The sequence below is a fragment of the Oncorhynchus clarkii genome, chromosome 25 (genome assembly GCF_045791955.1).
Source record: "Oncorhynchus clarkii lewisi isolate Uvic-CL-2024 chromosome 25, UVic_Ocla_1.0, whole genome shotgun sequence".
Lineage (NCBI taxonomy): Eukaryota > Metazoa > Chordata > Actinopteri > Salmoniformes > Salmonidae > Oncorhynchus > Oncorhynchus clarkii.
Genome location: NC_092171.1, coordinates 24,359,500 through 24,383,013, shown reverse-complemented (window position 1 = coordinate 24,383,013; position 23,514 = coordinate 24,359,500). Strand labels below are relative to the sequence as shown.

The 23,514-nt window shown below is 42.4% G+C and overlaps 3 protein-coding genes across 6 annotated transcripts; 1 reads left to right on the top strand and 2 right to left on the bottom strand.

Moving 5' to 3' along the window:
- Positions 1-5,172: 5,172 nt before the first annotated feature.
- Positions 5,173-7,882, bottom strand: LOC139383697 (protein yippee-like 5). Of its 2 annotated transcripts, none has more exons than XM_071128249.1 (3): positions 7,487-7,882; positions 6,967-7,125; positions 5,173-6,619 (listed from the first exon to the last, which is right to left on the bottom strand). In XM_071128249.1, the coding sequence occupies exons 2-3, from the start codon at positions 7,105-7,107 to the stop codon at positions 6,395-6,397; spliced, it is 366 nt and encodes a 121-aa protein (XP_070984350.1). In that variant the 5' UTR covers positions 7,108-7,125; positions 7,487-7,882; the 3' UTR covers positions 5,173-6,394. The 2 variants fall into 2 exon arrangements, with proteins under 2 accessions (XP_070984350.1, XP_070984351.1); XM_071128250.1 differs by having other exon boundaries at positions 6,967-7,159; positions 7,487-7,858.
- Positions 7,883-15,074: 7,192 nt separating this feature from the next.
- LOC139384010 (b(0,+)-type amino acid transporter 1-like) lies at positions 15,075-19,428 on the top strand. The gene is made up of 6 exons (XM_071128637.1): positions 15,075-15,809; positions 18,248-18,381; positions 18,471-18,600; positions 18,737-18,861; positions 18,952-19,039; positions 19,198-19,428. Exons 1-6 carry the CDS (start codon positions 15,075-15,077, stop codon positions 19,426-19,428), a joined length of 1,443 nt encoding a protein of 480 aa, XP_070984738.1.
- A 208-nt stretch (positions 19,429-19,636) lies between these two features.
- LOC139383832 (HCLS1 binding protein 3) lies at positions 19,637-23,261 on the bottom strand. 3 transcript variants are annotated; one of them, XM_071128409.1, is made up of 7 exons: positions 22,797-23,261; positions 22,254-22,419; positions 21,714-21,921; positions 21,083-21,290; positions 20,761-20,882; positions 20,430-20,565; positions 19,637-20,343 (listed from the first exon to the last, which is right to left on the bottom strand). In XM_071128409.1, the coding sequence occupies exons 1-7, from the start codon at positions 22,877-22,879 to the stop codon at positions 20,094-20,096; spliced, it is 1,173 nt and encodes a 390-aa protein (XP_070984510.1). In that variant the 5' UTR covers positions 22,880-23,261; the 3' UTR covers positions 19,637-20,093. The 3 variants fall into 3 exon arrangements, with proteins under 3 accessions (XP_070984510.1, XP_070984509.1, XP_070984511.1); XM_071128408.1 differs by having other exon boundaries at positions 21,083-21,305; positions 22,797-22,931; XM_071128410.1 differs by having other exon boundaries at positions 19,864-20,343; positions 21,083-21,152; positions 22,797-22,931.
- Positions 23,262-23,514: the final 253 nt, after the last annotated feature.

Below are 23,514 nucleotides of genomic sequence, written 5' to 3'. Positions count from 1 at the left end.
TCTACGCCGCTGAGCCCCTGGGCTTTCCACAGGGAGGTTGCCGCGTGCCCCCCTGTAAGACGGAGCTCCACATGGCTCTGATCAAAACAGCCTCTCTGTTCTACTGGAGCTCCTTCATCACCTAACTTCACAGACCTCTGGCTCTGGGCCTTATCTGATTTTATTTCATATCATTCTTGAACCAGAGTGTCATAATAATAGCCAGAATACTATTTCTTAGTTCAGTTATGTGTTTTAAATGGATTGTATTATTGTTTTGTATGTTGCCCCTTGGTTATGTATTTATTTATTTTAAGTGATGGAAAAGAGCCATAGTATACAGCACTCATACAATACATTAGATGTGTGTATTTTTGCCATTATTGTTCTGTGTTTAGCCAATGTAGATTATCCATTAGTCAAGCCAAATTAATCACTGTTTCTGCAAGCAATCATTAGCCAACAAAAAGTGATTACCGGTAGAACTGAATGCTTTCAGTCGAAGTGATGAGTCAATCGTGCACTAAAGTGTTTGCTGGCAGGGAATCTGAACAGTGTCTAACACATTAAGGCTACTGTCAATCCATTTACATTGAGCCTTTATAGACGAGGTAAGTTGTTTTCATTGCTTACCTCTCGATAAACCTGTAAACCTGATCATTTTTGTATACATGCTGGAAGTAGCTTTTGCACCAGGAAATCCAAAGGCAAAAATCAGCCATGTAATGTAAAATGGAATCAAAAGGAATGTAGTCGTCTGCCAAAACTGGGCAGGGCAGTTCCACCACGCATCGCTGCTAAGGTTCTTGTGGAATGCAGCAACACTTTCATGCACTCTGTATTGGAATGGGCGACTGTTCAGGAATCGAGATCTGAGACTGAGCAACTGCAAAGCAGCTTAGAAAGAGAGGGTGGAGGGTGGAAGAATGTAATTTAGACAACACCCACAACATCCAAGTGGGACACAGAGGACCAGACTTGGAGTGGAAAGTTGGCCTTGAAGTCGCCCTAATCCAAAAAAGCCTCATGCCCACCTCTTTCTCTTCCCAGCAAACTTGCATCGATGCTCTCAGCGCGCTAAACTCAATTAGCGAATGACAGCTGAGAAATCTCTACCGATTATGACAAAAAAACGAATCCAACCTTGCCATATATAGAGTTCTGCCAATCCAGAACCATTTTTATGAAGGACACTGTTTGATCTCCCGACCACCTCAATGCTGCAGGTCAAATTATAATTTTTGTAAGAAAAGAATGAGTCCTATGTACAAAGTCATAGATGGTTATCGATGTGTTTTTGTTTCTTGAAATACGAGGCCCTGTGGTTCAGGTGTATGGGCTGGTTCCAGTCACTGTGATTAGACTGCGTTAACAATTCTTTCATCAGGATGTCAATGGCTTACCAAATTACTACTCATCTCTCTATTACTAGAATCTCTGAAACAGTTGGAATTTACATATTTCACCCATCTCTCTCCATCTCTCTCTTATCTGTTCTCTTTGTTTTCCTTTCTCTATCTTTCTTGGTTTCTCAAAATTCTCTATTTCTCTGTTGGGTTGTCTCTGTGTTTTGTTATTGTCCATAATAGAATCAACTGCTGATGCTGGACTCCTTTACAATCACTGTCCTCAGATAAATCTTTACTGGCCAATGTTGTCAGTTATCACGCTGTTCAATAAATATAACATTTCATCCCATGCAGATACCCTGCTCTGTGTGTCTTGTTTGAAAATGTGCAATGTAAAACTCATTCTTCACTGATTGGCGTTCAGGATGCTGACCCAACATTGTATCAGCTCACTACCATTAGAATATTGTAGTTGTGGTCTCTTGGAGCAGTCCTAGTAAACATTTTAGTGAATGAATCAATAAGACCGTGCACGCTCATGTTACAGCCATAGTGAGCTCACACCATAGACCATATATATACACAAGTGGCATCATACCGTTAGCAGTAGAGGAAAAAATAGCATGCTTCCATTGACATCATTCTGCATCATGTTTAAACACACTCACCACACCAGTCTGCTGTGGCACTGACAGACAGAGGGCAAGAGATTTGAAGGTGAAGCAGTGTTGCCGTGGCAACAAATGTTGACTCATCCGTTCCCTAGCAATGTGATGCAGAATGATGTCAATGGAAGCATGCTATTTTTTCCTCTACTGCTAACGGTATGATGCCACTTGTGTATGTGTCAGTGTGTGTGCAGTGCATGGGTGTTGGGTGTTGGGTCTATGAGCTGTGTCTGCAAGCATGAGTCTCTGCTCTGATTTTAAATCCCAGCTCATTAATGCTGGAGGTAGAGAGGGAGGGAGTGATGCTGACATCCTTGGGAAGAAATGAGGGCGAATGCAGGCCAGGTTGATACAGGACTTTTAGAAATAGCCACTCCAGGGACTATGAATCACAGGGCAATTATGCATATGGCTCTAATTATTACCTTAACTGTTTTTTTTCATCATCCTTGTGCTGTGGCCGAACTGATGTCCACACCCACTATGATAGATATTACAGTGGGTGGAAGGATGATGATACAGCTTCCATCATTCTGTTGGCTGGTTGCAATGACACATCACAAGACATGTTCCTATTCCTTCTCATCCCTGGAGGAACATGAAACCAGGAGCTCTTTTTAGCATAGCTTTCTTAATCCACAGATAAAAGGGGGAACCTAGTTAGTTTCTAGTAATCTCTTCCTTCAGTCTTCTTCTTCTTTTGTGGACTTTATATGGCGGTTGGCAACCAACTTTAAGGTGCATTACCGCTACCAACTGGACTGGAGTGTGGACCTCAGTTCATCTTTCAATCACCCACGTGGTATATGCTTCTAAAAACCAATGAGGAGATGGGAGAGGTGGGACTTGCTGCACGTCATGCGTCAAACATTTAACCACGTTCTATTTTAGCACCTGGCTACACAGTCGTGAGCAAGTGATTTGGATGAAATTATTGAATAACATGTATGTGTAAATGTATTTTGCAACGCTTGCACACGCAATACGGGCGATGTTGTCAGCATGTCAGAGGGGAAAAGGATAACCAATACAATTCATATTGGGGACAAGAAACTTGTTTGTTCATCTGATTGTTTCGTCTACCTTGAGTATTGGTGGAGCTGGTTATGTCTGGCACTCAACATGTTGCTATTTTAATCCACCTTCCTTTAACACCCTGACCCTCATCCTCTTTAGTTCAATCACCTGAGATGCCTCACAAGTACACTACTGTGCACAAACCCCAGCTAGTTCTAACAAAATGGATCACACAGGGTAACCCATTCTGTCCCGCCAAACTTGTGCAGTTAATCAGGATTTGTTAGAGCCTGCCTGGTAAGTGATTGGTAGCACTCTTGCTTGAGTAATTGCAGACCCCTGCTGATTCTACCATCCATAACACATAAACACACTCAGACTAACACCCACAGACAACAATGGCTTCCAACAGGATCAACTCTAAAAATAACCCCCGTGTTCAGCTCTGTAATATGTATGGGTGGATTAGGAATGCTTTGTCACTGCCTGTTAATAAGCCAATTTCACACACCACCAAACCCCTTAATAGTGGTGATATTTGTGGCCTGTGTTGTCACAGAACAAATTATTGTGGTTGCTTGGTCTGTGTTCAGACAGCTGTGCCTGTTTGACTCCTTATCTGGGTGGACTTGGTTCCCATTCTCACATTTTCCACTACTCTTTGTACCCACCTTGACGTTCTCCACTATCAGTTTGATGTGAGTTAGTAGTTTTATATTGTAACGGCATTCTTCCTCCTCTTCTGAGGAGGAGTAACGAGAAGGATCGGAGGACCAATGCGCAGCGTGGTAAGTGTCCATGACGTTTATTTAAAGACATAAACTGAACACTACAAAACAATAAACGTGAAACTAACAAAACCGAAACAGTACAGTGTGGCAACAAACACTCACACGGAAACAAACACCCACAACTCAAAAGTGAAACCCAGGCTACCTAAGTATGATTCTCAATCAGAGACAACTAATGACATCTGCCTCTGATTGAGAACCATACTAGGCTGAACTCAAAATTCAGAATGTGAAATATAGGCTATATAGAGGTAATGACATTCAAATTGAAAATCATTCTACGAAATAAAAGGATCTAATAGATTACAACACATTCCTGTGTTCGAACCTGTAACAAGGCTGCATGGGATTATTACTAATGCGACTCGGCGCATCCAATGACAATGTCCGCAATATGTATACCGCCAAAGCCACTTGCTGATTTGACAACCCCAATGCAGTTACACCTCCAAACATCACTTTAATAAAAACAATCAATCTGCTATGCCGTTTTCGGTTAAGGCGGATGTGATTGAATCGAGCCCTCATTCTATTAAAAAAATGATTAAAAAGACATTGGCCGTGTTAGAGCATCAAAACCCTGATGTAGCTTGGGTAAATTGTGACTGACTCACTGATCTCCAAATACTATTGAGGTTATTTATGATGCAAGGCGATTTGTAGATCACTCAGTCTCGACCCAGCTGCAATGTCAAACGCTTCCACTGTCTAAATGCTTCCACTGGGTTCACAAACCTTTTTACTTGGGGCCCCCCTTCCAGCATTGGGGAAACTCCTGTGCACCCCCTGCGCCACATCTATTTCTACGGGCACAAGCACTGTTCATGACACAAAATGTCACCCCTCTTGTTTGCAGAGAGAATTGTGCAGGTTTAAAGCTTATTTCCTGCAATTCTACACATATTGTCATGGGGTGCAAAGAACATTTTGTAGTTTAACTAAAGCAAATTTTCTTTAAATTCTATACATTTGGCCATGTCTAATGTGTTTACATGTGATATTTGAGTGACAAAAAAATGACAACAATATCTCTGGGCTAAAAATAACCCCCGTGTTCAGCTCTGTAATATGTAACCTAAATTAAAAAACCTTAGCTGACAGTCTAGTTGATCTGGACATTTCTGACAGGTTATAAATAGCTCTCTAAGGTATACAATGCCTAACATGACAATAGGAACTGATGATGCACTACCCAATTTCGAAATTGCACGTTGTGCATTCTACTATTACAGTTTGGAAACCACTGGTCTATAGGATAACCATAGTCACATCACAACACGCATTGTATTTTTAGTATGTAATCAGTTTTCTGGTGCCATCTAGTGATCTAAAGCTCAAACTGTACCAAACAACATTTGGAAACGTTACTTTTAGCAAGAATACACACTTTATTTCAGAAATCATCACTACAGAGGAAAAATTACCCAAGCAGGATAACTGGAAAAAGAGACAATCTTACATATCAAGAAAAACATCAGACGTTGTTTTTTAAAAATACATAAAGAAAAACAATAATCATAATAAAAGCAATATTTTTTTATACTCATTCTGTAATTTCTTGGTAAATTTAAAAAAATATATTTGTATTGTATTCACGTGACATTCTACTGTACTGTTGGAGGTGCTTTTAACACCTGCAAATCTGTGTACTCGACTAATAAACTGATTTGAAAAGCAAACCAATTAAAACAATGGCTCATCTGAGAATAAAAATAGAATAATGATACTAACCATTAATACAATTATAATAATTTTTGATGATCATGTGTTATTTCTATCTACTCCGCTAGCCAGCACCTCGTCTTAATAGGTGTGCGTTTCTTTTTCTTCTAGATTTCTATCTATTGTACATTAACCTGGGCAGGGATTCGAAACAAAGAACAGCATGACAGAGAACACAGATCCCTTCATTCCAACTGGCTGGGAATTGTCAGAAATTGGGAGGAACAGCAACAGTTCATATGAAGGCCAGCCCAGCAGGCCACCAGTCTTTGGGCATGATACTACACTGCTCAGCTCCTCACTTACTAAGAGGCAATAGGCTGCTCGCACTCCTCACACACAGAAGGATGGACTTGTGGGGATGTGCATGGCAACAAGCAGGTCCTCACAATGCATGCACAGGCACAGCAGCCAGATAGAGGATAAGGATACACAGTACACACAACACTGGGAGGGAGTTATAGTGACTGCAGCTGTAACGTTGACAAAATATCCAGTCAGTGAATACATCTACTAATCATGCATGTGAGCATGTCAAGTATGTAAATATGAGTCTGTGTGCCTTGCAGTGTGTGTAGTTGCCTTCAAAATCCTGTGTTTGCACGTGTGCATGGAGTCCATAGCTATGTGAACGCGGGCCCGTCGATGTCTCTAGGTGACAGAAGGTGGTCTTTGAAAGAGAGAGGGGTTTAGGAGAGGCCAACAACGCATCAAGAGATCCAGCCAATCAGGAGAGGTCAAAAAGTCCTAGCTAGGTCAAAGCTGTGGGTGGAGCCTAGACTATTGACCAGTGTCTGGAATAATGAGCTTGGGGCTATGGAGGGTTAGGGCAGCGGCGTAGGGATGAGCGAGTATTTTGAGCATCAGCTCAGGAATTGTCAGAGGGGACATGTTCTTCGAAGCCCTCGCTCTCCCTGACGAGTGCTCTCTCCAGGATGACGCGGCCCTCCTTGTAACGCTGGCTGTCCTCAGTGGCAAACTCATAGATCCAGCCCAGCTTGCTGTTACAGTTCTTACAGCTGACATCTCGCACCATGTGTCTGCCCGTCAGCATCACGCGGTCCTGAACCTCGCTGTACTGCAGGTTCACCACCTTACAGATAATGAATAATAATGCAGAGGTTATTACACAGTCGTAACATGGTAATAAACATGTATGTGTTTGCTAGGTGTTACTTCTGTCTTTTGTGGAAGTGGGTTTTCTAGGTGTCACGTGTAGTGTAACTTGCTGTGTAAATAATGTGAGTACACTTGTGTGTTATACATAGCTAAGTATAGTGATAGTGAGCCTGGAATAACATATATTAGTTTGAGTGTTTATGCATAAAAGGAGTTTTCACATTGGACTATTTCAATCAAGGGATAAAAGTACTCATGTGAAAACATGTCTTTGGCAGTAGCAGGCAGGTGTCATGGTGTTACAGTGGAGGTGTCGCTTGCCTTGTTGAAGAGGAAGGCTCTGCCGGTGGCTCCGGTGAAGCGGGTGGAGATGAGTTCTGAGCGATTGGTCAAGATAGTGTCACAGTTGGCGCAGGAGAAGAGGCGTGTGCCCCCGATGTGGTCCAGGAAGATCCGCCCCATGGTTCAGTACACACTCACCTGCAGGACCAAACGGAAGGTTAAACGCTGCTCTCTGAAAGACAGAGAGATCATTTAAATTACATCTCTATACTCTATACTCACTATGTTCAAAAAACTGTTCAATGAAGAACACAAATCCATGACAACTGTCATAATAAAGTCCCTAACGATAATATAGTCAGTCCCTAACGATAATACAGTCAGTCCCTAACGATAATACAGTCAGTCCCTAACGACGCTGTGTCTCGCGCACGCACTCTCTCTTTCATGGCCGGTTTGTCAAACTCAGTAACGCCATATTTAGCAAACGACGTCGATGGCATCAAGAGAAGGTCGGAAAAATATGGCGTGTTGTTGCCTAAACACAACCCAGTCTTACCGTTTAAAGACTTTTCGACTAGTTGGGTTTTAGCTATTTGTAGCTAAGCCGTCCTTTTCCACGTTAATTATTTTATTCCCCAAAGTCTGTTGGGTTCGTTGTCGCTTTGTTGTTCTCTCCCAGCTGTTCCTGCGGATTCTGTATCAACATCCGGTACGATGACGTAACGTAGAACGTCGCACTGGCACTTAGATCGAATAGCATTCCAGCTATGAACACAGTATTCTGCTCTCTAGTGGGTAGAGTTAGTAAGATTTTTCAACCAAATCGTTTGAGAAGGAGGTAGCTACAGCTCAATATGGAAACCGGAATATGGGCAAGTGGGTGTGTTGAAAGGAAAGTAGCAAGCATGTGGAAGGAAGTGGTTGTGTCCAAAGGAAAGTAGTAGGCGTGTGTAAAGGAGGGTGTGTGTCGAAGTGCTCTCCTATAGGTTAGAACAGTTCTCAACTGGTTCAGAGAGGGAAAGGAAGAGGCCCAACTCGATCAAAAAATAATACGGCCCAACTCCGTGGAAAATATGTCTCCCTCCAGCAGGTGGCATTTTTGCGTTGTTTTACCAAGGAATGCGTTTTAGTATTGAGGTCAATGAGAGAGTGTCGAATTTGGGCAACCGAAATGGCTATTTTGCTACATGAGGTTTATATTATGGAATATAAGTTTCGTAATGCTTAAATTGTTTCGAGTGTACTGATATAGGACACGTGACATCCCAGCAGCTTTGATTAAAAAAAAACACTATATCGGAGTTGTCTCGAGATGGCTATGCATATTCATGTCATGAGGCTAGTAGCATAGCATCTATCTCCATTGAATACAGGTGGTTGACGTCAACAACTCTCATAGAATATTCAAAAATAAATTACAATAATGATCTCCATCCACCAATCCAAAGAAAGGATAGGCGGGAGCTAGGCCTCTACAGGATCGGTGTCCACTGCGGGACGGTTGAGCTAATGTAGGTTAATGCAATTTGCATGAGGTTTTAAGTAACAACAACATTTCCCCAGGACATAGACATATCTGATATTGGCAAAAAGCTTAAATTCTTGTTAATCTAACTACACTGTTCAATTTGCAGTAGCTTTTACAGTGAAAGAATACCAATACCTTTCATTTCACATTTCTACAAACTTCAAAGTGTTTCCTTTCAAATGGTATCAAGAATATGCATATCCTTGCTTTAGGTCCTGAGCTACAGGCAGTTAGATTTGATTTATTTTCATTTTATTTTTTGTAAAAAAAAAAAAATTACAGGCAGTTAGATTTGGGTATGTCATTTTAGGCTAGACGTCACACTTTTTGGACTACTCCCATAAGAGTAATTTATCTTGTCAGTATATCCATGATCTTTGACTGGTTTTACCTAAGGACTTAAATTGGAACCAGGTTGTCTCCTGATTGCCAAAATATAATCTGGAAACTATTTTAAATGCTATATTGATAGTAAATGTATCAATTATTTGCCAATGGAACAACATTCCCAACTCTCATTGTCAATAATACAATTTTGCCCATATTCTTGATGAAGAATGTTAGTAACTCAATGGTTTAAGAGCCCCAAATCAACCATAATAGCACTGCTAATAGCTCTATAATGAAAATACCATGAATTAAGAAAATATATACTATCACTTCTATACACTTTCTTCCTGGTTTAAGTAATTTCAGTTCAGACTGAATAAAATAAAATAAAAATGACAAAAACATTTACTCAGACAATCACGACCCATTCCAAACCTCCCGCGACCCAAATCTGGTTTGCGACCCACCAGTTGAGAATCGCTGGGTTAGACTGTTTTCATTTAACTACCGCACAACGAGAGTTAGGACTTCTGTTTTGAAGCCAGAGGACGAGTCTATGTCATATTTCACTCTTAGTTTTACACAAATAATTGTACATTTTTAGTTATAAAATTGACGATGGATTCTTTTTAAAAATAAAAGTACTGATGATGGGTGTACTGTTGCTTCATACGTTGTATGCGTGTGCTTACTGTGAACTATAATATCCTATGTTTCACGGAGTCGTGGCTGAACAAGGACATGGTTAACAAATCTAGCTGCTTTTTTATGCATCGGTAAGACAGAATGGCAGCGTCTCACAAACTCAAGGGCGGGGGTATGTGTCTCTTTGTTAAGAACAGCTGGTGCACGATTTCTAATATCAAGGAAGTCTCCAGGTTCTGCTCTCCTGAGTTAAAATACCACATGAGAAGCTGTAGACCATACTATTTACCAGGAGAGTTTTCATCTATGTTTTTCGTAGCTGTCTATTTACCACCACAAACCGATGCTGGCACTAAGACCACACTCAACTAGCTTTATAGGGCCATAAGCCAACAAGAAAATGCTCATCCAGAGACAGCGCTCCTAGTGGCCGGTTGCTTTAATGCAGGAAGCTGAAATCTGTTTTGCCTCATTTCTACCAGCATGTCACCTGTGCAACTACATCACCTTGACTCCTCACACAGAGACGCATACAAAGCTCTCCCTCGCCCTCCATTTCGCAAGTTTGACCATAACTCTATCGTCCTGATTTCTACTTACAAGCAAAAACTCAAACAGGAAGTACCAGTGATGCTCAATTCAGAGGTGGACCAATGAAATGAATGCTAAGCTACAGGAATGTTTTGCTAGCACAGACTGGAATATGTTTCGGGATTCATCTGATGGCATTGAGGAGTTTACCACATCAGTCACCGGCTTCATTAATAAGTGCATCGACAACGTCTTCCCCACAGTGTCCGTAGGTAGATCTCCCAACCAGAGGCCATGGATTACAAGCAACATCCGCACTGAGCTAAAGGCTTAAGCTGCCACTTTCAAGGAACAGGACACAAAACTGGATGTTTATAAGAAATCCCGCTATACCTCTGATGTACCAACAAAGAGGCAAAGTGTCAATACAGGACTTAGTTCAAATCCTACTATACTGGTTATGATGCTCGTCGGATGTGGCAGGGCTTGCAAACTATCACAGATTACAAAGAGAAACCTAGCCACGAGCTGCCCAGTGACGCAAGCCTACCAGATGAGCTAAATGCCTTCTCTGCTCACTTTGAGGCAAGCAATACTGAACCATGCATGAGAGCACCAGCTGTTACGGACGACTGCATGATCACACTCTCCGGAGCCGATGTGAGTAAAACTTTTAAATAGGTTCAAATTCACAAGGCCACAGGGCCAGATGAATTACCTGGATGCGTACTCAGAGCATGTGCTTTCCAGCTGGCAAGTGTCTTTACTGATATTTTCAACCTTTCCCTGAACAAGTCTGTAATACCTACATGTTTCAAGCAGACCACCATAGTCTCTGTGCCTAAGAACACCAAGGTAACCTGTCTAAATGACTATCGCCCCTTAGCACTTACATCTGTAGTCATGAAATGCTTTGAAAGGCTGGTCATGGCTCACATCAGCACCATCATCCCAGACATGCTGAACCCACTCCAATTCGTATACCACCATAGATGACACAATCTCTATTGCACTCCACACTGCCATTTCCCACTTGGACAAAAGAAACACCTACGTGAGAATGCAGTTCATTGACTACATCTCAGCGTTCAACACCATAGTGCCATCCAAGCTCATCACTAAGCTAAGGTCCCTGGGACTGAACACTTCCCTCTGCAACTGGATCCTGGACTTCCTGACGGTCCAACCACAGGTGGTGAAGGTAGGCTACAACACATCTGCCATGCTGACCCTCAACACGGGGGCCCCTCAGGAATGGGTGCTTAATCCCCTCCTGTACTCTCTGTGTGGCCATACACGATTCCAACACCATCATTAAGTTTGATGACAACACAACGGTGGTAGGCCTGACCACAGACAACGATGAGACAGCCTATGTGGATGAGGTCAGAGACCGGGCAGTGTGGTGCCAGGATAACAACCTCTCCCTCAACATCAGTAAGACAAACGAGCTGATCGTGGGCCGAGCACTCCCCCATTCACATTGACAGGGCTGTAGTGGAGAGGATAGAGAGCTTCAAGCTCCTTGGTGTCCCCATCATTAAGGATCTATCATGGTCCAAACACACAAACACAGTTGTGAAGAGGGCACGACAACGCCACTTCCCCCTCAGGAAGCTGAAAAGATATGGCATGGGCCCTCAGATCCGCAAAAAGCATTGGCTGCATCACCGCTTGGTATTGTACTGCTTGGCATTCAACCGCAAGGCGCTAGAGAGTGTAGTGCATACAGTATGGCCCAGTACAACACTGGCTCCCTGCCATCCAGGACCTCTATACTGGGTGTTGTCAGAGTAAGGCCCAAGAAATTGTCAAAGACTCCATCCACCCAAGCCACAGACTGACTGTTCACTCTGCTACCGCACAGCAAGTGGTACCAATGCACCAAGTCTGGAACCAACAGTACCCTGAACAGATTTTAACCCCAAGCCGTAAGACTTCTAAACAAGAATGCGAAATAGCTCATGAAATGTCTACCCGGACTACCTTTAGATTAACTATCTTGCAATGGCTCTATGCACACACACTGGACTCTACCCACACACTCACACCGACACCCCAACACACACATACTGTACACACAATACATATGCCCACGCACACAACATGCACACACATGCATACTGATGCCACGCACTCACACACACACATACTTTCACACTCACCACATAGGCTGCTGCTTGTCACTTTACCCGTACCTACAGTGCATTTGGAAAGTATTCAAACCCCCAGACTTTTTCCACATTTTGTTTATGTTACAGTCTTATTCTAAAATTGATTAAATAATTCTTTTTTTCTCATCATTCTGCACACAATACCTCATAATGACAAAGCAAAAACAGGTTTTTAAAATGTATTGCAATTGTATATAAATGTTTTGAACTGAAATATCACATTTACATAAGTATTCAGACCCTTTACTCAGAACTTTGTTGAAGCACCTTTGGCAGCGATTACAGCCTCAAGTCTTCTTGGGTATGATGCTATAAGCTTGGCACACCTGTATTTGGGGAGTTTCTCCCATTCTTCTCTGCAGATCCTCTCAAGCTCTGTCAGGTTTAATGTGGAGCGTCACTGCACAGCTATTTTCAGGTCTCTCCAGAGATGTTCGATCGGGTTCAAGTCCAGGCTCTGGCTGGGCCACTCAAGGACATTCAGAGATTTGTCCCGAAGCCACTCTTGGGTTTTCTTGACTGTGTGCTTAGGGTCGTTGTCCTGGTGGAAGGTGAACCTTCACCCCAGGATGAGGCCCTGAGCGCTCTGGAGCAGGTTTTCATCAAAGATCTCTCTTTACTTTGCTCCGTTCATCTTTCCCTTGATCCTGACTAGTCTCCCAGTCCCTGCCGGACTGCTGCTGCCACCACCAGGCTTCCTCCAGACGTGACGCTTGGCATTCAGGCCAGAGTTCAATCTTGGTTTCCTCAGACCAGAGAATACTGTTTCTCATCATCTGAGAGTCTTTAGGTGCCTTTTGGCAAACTCCAAGCGGGCTGTCAAGTGCCTTTACTGAAGAGTGGCTTTCGTCTGGCCACACTATCATAATTGATTCATGGATTCATGGAGCGCTGCAGAGATGGTTCTTCCATTTCTTCCCCTTGCTGTCTCTGCCTGGCCGGTTCCCCTCTCTCCGCTGGGATTCTCTGCCTCTAACCCTATTACGGGGACTGAGTCACTGGCCTACTGGTGCTCTTTCATGCCGTCCCTAGGAGGGGTGCGTCACTTGAGTGGGTTGAGTCACTGACGTGATCTTCCTGTCTGGGTTGGCGCCCAACCTTGGGTTGTGCCGTGGCGGAGATCTTTGTGGGCTATACTCGGCCTTGTCTCAGGATGGTAAGTTTGTGGTTGAAGATATCCCTCTAGTGGTGTGGGGGCTGTGCTTTGGCAAAGTGGGTGGGGTTATATCCTTTCTGTTTGACCCTGTCTGGGGGTATCATCGAATGGGGCCACAGTGTCTCCTGACCCCTCCTGTCTCAGCCTCCAATATTTATGCTGCAGTAGTTTATGGGTCGGGGGGCTAGGGTCAGTTTGTTTTATCTGGAGTACTTCTCCTGTCTTATCCGGTGTCCTGTGTGAATTTAAGTATGCTCTCTCTAATTCTCTCTTTCTCTCTTTCTTTCTCTCTCTCGGAGGACCTGAGCCCTAGGACCATGCCTCAGGACTACCTGGCATGATGACTCCTTGCTGTCCCCAGTCCACCTGATCGTGCTGCTGCTCCAGTTTCAACTGTTCTGCCTGCGGCTATGGAATCCTGACCTGTTCACCGGACGTGCTACCTGTCCCTGACCTGTTGTTTTCAACTCTCTAGAGACAGCAGGAGTGGTAGAGATACTCTTAATGATCGGCTATGAAAAGCCAACTGACATTTACTCCTGATGTGCTGACTTGCTGCACCCTCGACAACTACTGTGATTATTATTCTTTGACCATGCTGGTCATTTATGAACATTTGAACATCTTGGCCATGTTCTGTTATAATCTCCACCCGGCACAGACAGAAGAGGACTGGCCACCACTCATAGCCTGGTTCCTCTCTAGATTTCTTCCTAGGTTTTGGCCTTTCTAGGGAGTTTTTCCTAGCCACCGTGCTTATACACCTGCATTGCTTGCTTTTTGGGGTTTTAGGCTGGATTTCTGTACAGCACTTTGAGATATCAGCTGATGTATGAAGGGCTATATAAATACATTTGATTTCCACAGAGGAACCCTAGAGCTCTGTCAGAGTGACCCTCAGGTTCTTGGTCACCTCCCTGACCAAGGCCCTTCTCCCCTGATTGCTTAGTTTGGCCGGGCGGCCAGCTCTAGGAAGAGTCTTGGTGTTTCCAAACTTCTTCCATTTAAGAATGATGGAGGCCACTGTGTTCTTGGAGACCTTTAATACTGCATAAATGTTTTTTTACCCTTCCTCCAGAACTGTGCCTTGATTACAATCCTGTCTCAGAGCTCTAAGGACAATTCCTTTGACCTCATGGCTTGGTTTTTGCTCTGACATGCACTGTCGTCTGTGGGATATGCACTGTCATCAAATCATGTCCAATCAATTGAATTTACCACAGATGGACTACAATCAAGTTGTAGAAAGTTCAACTTAGTCTCATAGAAAAGGGTCTGAATACTTATGTAAATCAGGTATTTCTGTTTTAATATTTAATACATTTGCAAAAATTTCTAACAACCTGTTTTCACATTGTCATTATGGGGTATTGTGTGTAGATTGCAGAGGATTTGTATTTAAGCAATTTTGGAATAAAGCTATATCGTAACAAATGTGTAAAATTCAAGGTGTCTGAATACTTTCCGAAGGCACTGTACACACATTCATTTTACAGAAATGCCTGGGGAAAAACTAGTCAGACATTGGTGCAAAATAAAGTTATTTATTTTTGTTTGTGTACTTATTTACTCCCCCAGTGACCTCAACCCCCCCCCCCCCTTTCAAAAATCTATCTCTATCTAATCTGTAACAATCCCTTGGCACTGAAATGTGGTTGTAAAATAGTCATACTCACTCTTCCTTCTGTAATTATTAACCCACTCAATGGTGGTACAAGTGACTTGGACACAGACTTTAAAGCTTTACTTCAGCAAATATCTTGTTGGTCTATGGTAAAACATGCCTGTTGAGGACAGATGCCCAGCAGTTGAAGTTCTGGATGGCACATCACCCAAGCTCAGCCTGAAACGGGAAGTGGGACTGGTTGGCGCTGTGTCGCTCGTGGCTGGCACTATGATTGGATCTGGGATTTTTATGTCCCCTCAATTCGTTCTGGTCAACATAGGAAGCCCAGGAGGAAGCCTGGTGGTCTGGGCTGCTTGTGGCCTGCTGGCTGTGCTTGGCTCTCTCTGCTATGCTGAACTGGGGACAGTCATCCGAGAGTCGGGGGGAGAGTACATCTATATCCTACGGACGTCAGGCCCAGTATTGGCCTTCATTTTAATTTTCAGCTCAGTCATATTTGTGAGACCTGCCAGTGTGGCTGGGATCTCATTGAGCTTTGCTGAATATGCATTGGCACCTTTCTACCAGGACTGTCCATGCCCACAGCTGTTGGTGAAGTGTGTGGCTGCAGCAGGGATTGTGGTGACAGCCATTGTTAACTGTCTGAATGTACGTTTCGCCATGTCAATGCAAGTGTTCTTCACGGTGGCCAAGGTGCTGGCTCTTTCAGTAATAATTATTGGAGGAGTGGTGTTGCTCGTCAGAGGGGAAACAGAAAGTTTTGAGGATTCTTTTAATGGGACCAACTTGGGCATCAATCCGATAGGTATTGCTTTCTACCAGGGACTGTGGTCCTACGATGGATGGAATAACTTGAATTATGTGACAGAAGAGCTGAAACGTCCTAAGGTAAAGAGATGCATTCACTTCCATTGTAGAAACTGTACATTGAATTTATATTAGTGCTGATTTTGAGTACATAATACATTATATTTATTATCTCATACAGGTTGATTACAAAGGAACACTAACACTGGTTTACACATTCTGAGTGTCACTGACCCTGACAAAAAGTGTTTTCAATGGGTGGTGATCTCAAATTTGTTTATTCCAGATGGATTCTCCTCGGGTTTTCTCCTGCCATATCAGTTCTGTTATATTCACAGACATTATTCTAACAGTCTTAGAAACTTCAAAGTGTTTTCTATCCAAAACTGCCAATACAGTCCAAGGACTGTTGACATCTACTGGAAGCCATAGGAACTGCAATCTGGGAGGTATTCCATTGATTTTCCCATAGATAGCCATTACAATGAGTGGTGAGCTATTTTTTTTTATTTTGGATGGATTCTCCTCGGGTTTTCTCCTGCCATTATTTTAACAGTTTTTGAAACTTTAGAGTGTTTCCAATACTTCCAATTACTTCCAATTATATGCATATCCTAGCTTCTGGGCCTGAGTAACAGGCAGTTTACTTTGGGCACCACAGTCACCTGAACGTCCGAATACTGCCCCCTATCCCTAAGAAGTTTTTAAGCAGGTCAACATTCACAAAACCACGGGGCCAGATGGATTGCCAGGATGTGTACGCAAAGCATGCACGGACCAACTGGCAAGTGTCTTCACTGACATTTTCAACATCTCCCTGACTGAGTCTGTAATACCTACATGTTTCAAGCAGACCACCATAGTCCCTGTGCCCAAGGAAGTGAAGGTAACCTGCCTAAATGATTACTGGCCCGTAGCACTCACATCAGTAGCCATGAAGTGCTTTGAAAGGCTGGTCATGGCTCACGTCAACAGCATGAGCCGTTTTCTTTTTTGTACTACTGAGGTTATAGCTCACAGGAAATAAACCAAAAATATAGAGTATAGGATATACAGGCAAATCACCTGAGACAATACCTGACAAGTCTACTCTATCGCATCCTGCTAAATAGTTTTGATCTTTGGACCACCCCACCAACAGAGATATAGTGTGCCCTTATCTATTTTTTAAATTGCATCTGATACACTAATCAGGATGGAAATATGGTTGAAAATGTATGCAGAACTACGTCATTAGCTAGAGGGCAAGTCTACACTAAAAAGACCTCGGCTGTCATTTTTATATTTACATGGCTTTTGACAGCAATTGCATGTGGCTTTATGACCAACACATATAACAATGGTGAGATACTGTAGGTCAACCTTGGCCTTAACCTTTCCGACCTTCAGGGGAAGGAATTATCCAAGTGTACAATGACATACAGTAGCATCCATTTTCTCACTCTCCTAGTCAATCGGACCTCCTTTTTTTTGTTACAGTAATAATTTGGTGAATCTTTAACAAACACTTTGGGGGGGTAATCTGTATGGGTACCATTTTACATCTATAAACAAAGACACAACAATATACATTTTGCAACCTGAGAAGTTAATATTAACTACTAAGTACTTTGCACCCAGCATCAAAGATTTGCCAGGTCTTTGTATGTATTTGTCTTGCTTAAGAAGAAAGGATTGACCATTGACAACATTTTCTCATGTTGTTTGAATCAGTAAGCTGGCCATGGCAAAAACAGAAACAGAAGGGCTTCAACTGAAGTGCAAGTTGGGTTTAGTTGGTTCTGTTTCACTGGTAGCAGGAATCATGATTGGATGGGGTATATTCATGTCCCCTCAGTTTATGCTGTCCTACATTGGAAGTCCAAAGGCAAGCCTGATCATTTGGGCCCTGTTTGGCCTAGTAGCCATGCTGGGAGGAATCTCGTAAGCTGAGCTAGGAACCATTATTAAAGAATCAGGTGGGGACTTCATCTATATCCTTCAAATATATGGACCTTTCCCTGCCTTCTTTGAGGCCTTTAACTTCCTACTAGTGGTGAAGCCAGCGAGCATCGCACCAATACCCCTCAGCTTTTCAGAATACGCTGTGGCACCTTTCTACCAAGACTGTTCTCCTTTCAGCTAATAGTGAAATGTGCTGCTGTTGCAGCCATCATGGTTGTAGCCATGGCCAGAATCTTGAATGTACATTTATCCATGAGAATTCAGGTGGTCTTCTTGGTGGCTAAGCTACTTATTTGCCCTGATGGTTATAGTAATTGGAGGAGTAGTGAACATTGCACAGGAGAATGTTACTGTACAAAAAAATGCTTTTGATAGTACGAACTTGGGTGTGAGCTCCATAGGGATGGCTTTTTACTAAGGCCTCTAGCCCGTCACTGGCTTGTATAACTTATTAAACTATGTGAAAGAAGAATTGAAAAGACCTGAGGTAAGAATGCACTGTATTAATAAGTAATGTCCTTTGTTCCATGATCTTAAGGACTTTACATATCTTTATCCATCTTGCACCCTCTCAGGTAAATCTGCCCAGGGCAGTTATGATTGCCATCCCCATGGTAACCATGCTCTATCTACTGGTCAATGTGAGCTACTTGGCTGCCATGACGCCCAGAGAACTGATGTTGTCGAGTGCAGTGGCTGTCACCTGGGGGTGAGAGAGCTTAACTCCATCCATACACCTCTCTCAAAAAAATGTTCAATGTGTGATGAGATGACAAATTACATTGTTGTCTTTAACAGGAATAAGGTACTCGGGAGCTGGGGATGGGTGATGTCCATTGCAGCTGCTTTGTCTGCTTTTGGCTCCCTGAATGGAACATTCTTTAGTGGTGGCCGGGTGTGCTTTGTGGCTGCAAGAGAGGGACACATGGTGAGAAACACATGCAAGAGACAGGCAATTTTAACTGACATTTTTCAAAAGGAAACTTTGGCATAGTCTGATGTAGGTGTTGAGTTAGATAGTTTTGTAGTTTTTATGTCAACATTTGTGTTGTCTTTGTCTCCAGCCTGATATTCTTGCCATGGCCCATGTGAATCGACTGACCCCCTCTCCAGCCCTGATCTTTACCACGGCTATCTCACTTCTGGTTCTCATCCCTGGGGACTTCCAGAGCATTGTCAACTTCTTCAGGTAGTTTATGCTTTGACTTCAAAATGTCTCAATACATTTATCAAATTGTTGCTTTATTTATCTTCCATCCCTCTGCATTGATATTACCAGTTTTACAGCCTGGTTCTTCTATACAATCACTCTGTCTGGGCTTCTCTACCTCAAGATAAAGAAACCTGAACTTCCCAGGACATATAGCGTGAGTCTCATAGGATATCTAATTTCTTATTTTATTTATAAAGGTGTGAGTCCTTTTGAACAACACAATATTGATTTATTAAAATTCAATTGGCCAAATGGACCCATCTACTTTCTCAAGTCTTGTGACAGTACCACTGTTTTTGTTTATTCACCCAGGTTCCCATTGTAATCCCCATCTTGGTCATCATGGCAGCGATTTTCCTTGTGATGGCACCTATCATTGACAACCCTGCAATAGAGTACCTCTACGTCACCATATTCATCTTCAGTGGTGTATTGGTTTATGTGCCATTCATTCACTACAAACTCTGCCCTGGACTGTTGGAGAAAGTCACTGTGTTCCTGCAGCTCTTCCTAGAGGTGGCCCCAGCATACAAAAATATATGACAATGCTGTCTTCTGAGTAATACCTGGACCAAAATAATTTACATCTCAGATGGGCACCACCATAACCTGATTTTCAATAGTATTTAGGATGGAACGTAAAAAAAAAGAAAATAAATTGTTATCAAATTCGGTAAATATCAGACGTAATTTGTACTGATTGTACTTCAATATAGGATGCTTTCAATAAATAATGCAAGTAAACATACCATTTTGTAAAATTGTAGACTTTATTTGGTGAAAAAAAGAGAAAAGATAATTTGTTGTTTAATTATTTTTTTTACATTAATATGTTCTGACAAGACATTTAGTATGATAAATCCAAAATTACTGTGCAGGTATTACAAAAAGAGTTAGATTTCTTTGTGAAGTCATTGCATTTGGAACCACTCAATCATGGTAATGTATACAGCATTTTCAGTATAAAAAGTAGGAAAGCAATATGGTTAAAAATAAATGATACCACACAGGCCCATTTCCAGCACTGATTGTAACTACACATGTTCAGTAGACTTTTATTAGAATCAGACTTCCAAAAGTCATCCCTGATGGAATAATATGGGTAATGTCAAAATATAATCATAGGCAGAATTTTAGGCTGTTATTTTCCTGTGTAGCCTGCTAACAACTTCATGAGTCCTAATCAGTTACTATCATTTAGTTGGCAATTAAAACAGATCCAGATCATCAATAGATGTAGACTCATTTTGTTGGATATACTTGAGAATGTCGATTTGATCCTTCACCTCATCTGCAACTGGAAGAACACCCACAACTGGGCCCCTACCACCTGAGACTAGAGAGGAGGGCTTCACAGGCAGTTTTGGCTTTGGGGCCAGTTTGGGTTTGGGGGCAGGAACTGGCCTTGCCTTGATACTTTTCTTCACCTGGAGGAGCTTGTCAAAGTTGTCTTCTATCCTGAAAAGGGAAACAAGGACAATGTTGAATGGCTAATACAATGTTGTAATAACCCCTTTGTCTCGCAAATAACTGTGACTGTATACCTGAAAAGTTCATCTGTATCCTCATCCAGTCCTGAATCTGCAGATGCCACATCCTTGTATGCTGTTGGAAGTAGTAAAGGGTCCCCCAACTTCACATTCCACATCAAGTCTGGCTCCTTAAACAGCTTAACGTTGCCTGTTAGCACAATGAAGATATGAGTTGAACTTCAATTGGACAAGAGGCAAGCTTCCTTGGGAACAGATCTGATATTTTCATTTACGGGATGTCAGTCACTGACACTGTTTGTAGACAGCTAATGACATTGTTATTGCAGTTCCTATGGAAGCAATAAATGGAACACAGAATCTGTATTTAAATATTTATACTAACTGTCTTTGGCTGCAGGTTGAAACAAGTCGTCATCTATATCCTCAGCCTCATCAAACAGAGATAACTTAGGTTGGGTAGCCACTTTAGCCTGTGGAGGCTTTTTCTTCTTCTGCCTCGTGCACCTGGGGGAAAGGGTGACAGAAAGCATTAAATACCATACAGTGCCTGTAGAAAGTATCCCAATTTTCAAATGTTGTTGATTTACAGCATAAAATTATATTTTCCCTTTCAACCATTTTATCCAGAATACAGATATTTGAGAAGATACCAAAACCATTGAGAAAAACATCTAAAATGAACACAACCTCAGCAAGGCTCTTACTTTAAATTGCCTAGAGGTCCAAGGTACTGATCATCATCGTCATGTTCCTGCTCCTCTTCCCTAGGTTTCACTGGTGGAACATGTTTGGTTACTTTCGCAGCAGCAGGGGTCTCCTCACTTTCAAAGAAATTAAAGCCTTCTTCTTTATCCTGGTCCTGCCAATCTGCAACGTTCCTAGTTTTCGAATCTGCCATTGTGGACTTCGCCCCTACAGAAATATGAACTGTGAGCCAAATATTCTTTTTGACATTATATTCTTGATTAAATAAGGCAACTTCTACACTACAGGGAAGTACTGTTTATTTTTTCTGTTTGGTTAATAATTCATACTTTTCTTAAATAACTAGCCAGGCAGATACATGTTAATTTGAACCCCCGACTGCCTTGATATACAGTAACCTCATTGTTCAAATAATAATATCACAGTTTGGTGCAGTAGTATTAGTACTAATCCCCAAGGTTGAACATTTTCTGACCTATGTAGTTTGCATTAAGATAGAGGGGTGGCATTAATGTAGGTGAATGAGTTGGAAAGTGCAAGTTTCAGTCAGAGACAAGCAAATCAAACAAGTTATTTACCAAAACTCTATAGAAAAAATACTATTTACTGTAGTGCTTTGTGGTACATTACCTAAGAGCTCCAACACCTCTGGGCAAGTAGCAAGTGTAGAATTCTTGGAGATGAACTTGACCAGTTCGTCAAAGGCCACCCTACGCTCCCGGATGTCTGCCTCGCCTACAAACAGGGCCTTGCGAGGCATGGCTGGTAAGGTGATCTTCGGATATTGACCCATGAGTCTGTAGTAAAACTCATCAATTTCACTGTATTTCTTTGAAACCTGCAAAACACATGTAAAACATGCAGGGTCTAGGTATGCCTGTAGCTTTTATAGCAATGCTTTGGGGTTCAAATCTAACCGTTAGAATTGTATATTTGGTTGTTGTTCAAAATCTTAATGTTATTATGCATTATGTAGCTGTTATAAAGGGTTTAGGAATGCATACTGTACATACTGAATGCTACAGTGAAGTGTTACCACAATTTCAGACCAAGCAGTAGCTGCAACACCATCACTTTCAATTTGAGGTGATTAGGGGCACAGGGGCAGGATGCTAATACTTATGTTTCCACCTAGCTTACATGGGACTACGACTACCTGTGACTACCTACCACCAGCTGTACAATGTCTTCAGGTTTGTGTTTGGCGGATTTGAAGGCAGCCAGCCGAGTCACCACAATTATCTGGTACTCCACATGACCTGTCATCATGGTACCACGGATCTCCTGGTAAAGAGGCACCTGCAGATCTATGCCTGTCACCTCATTCTGCAACAGCCTGGGATGGAAAACATTGTGACATTGACCAAAAGTAATTGCACAAAGTGCAAGATTCATACAAGAACAGAACTGTGGAGTGACATCGTGAATAAACATCATTCCACACTGTCCCAACGGTAAACAGCAAGAAAGGAATCCGGCAAACATGTCAATGACACCTTTTATTTCACTACATAATGGTATTACTTAATATGTGCACAATAGTTTGGTGAATAGTTGCAACTAAGTTAAAGGGACCCCTGGGTTGGTACAGGGAAAAACAAGGACTGGCTTCAACAAGTAAACAACGATGGGGATGTGTTTCACACGTGTTAATGTTATCAGGCAACCTCGAAACGTCAAAGAAAGATAGCTACGAAATGTTCTTTATTTTACCTGCTTGTAATAAGTCCGTCTGGCATTGTGGTAAGATTGCTGTCCTGTCTCTGTTTAGCTGTAATCAAGCTGACCACCCCCATTCCCTACTGTTATGATACAAGTCATGGGATGGGAACTAGATACTGTTTCGGCTGCAGGCATACAAAACAGGAACTTCCGGTTTTAGCCTTCAAAATAAAAGCGCGCTGCTGCACTCGTTCTGCACAGCACGAGCGGTGAGTTGCGAATATTTTAGTTGCTTGTGGTCTGGGAAGGAGGCACATCGACTCCTTGATAGTAAGTCGAGGCATATGTCAGTAGCAGAACAAGCTCAAATCAAGTATAAACTAGCTTGTTTCGACAGCAAAGCTAGGTAACTAGGTCATCATCTACATTGGCTATGATCAGCTGATAGCCCATCCGTCTTTGCCTTTATGGCTTTTGCGTGCAGCCCTGCTACACTAATAGCAATCGGGCACCCGTGTGAGAACTCGTTGGGCTAGAATACGGCCATACCAGCTCTCATTTCATAGAACTCCATAAGCCACGCCCCAGTGGGAAGATCTAGGCATGTTGCCTAGAAAAAAATACATTTACAATGTGTCCGCCGTGGTTCTGTGTAGCCTAGTAATGCTAATATATTTCAGACCAGTGTATTGTAGTTAATTTCGTCTTTGACTCAATAAATTCAATATATTTGAGTAGTAAACAGGGAAACAACAACGAAGTGAAAGGA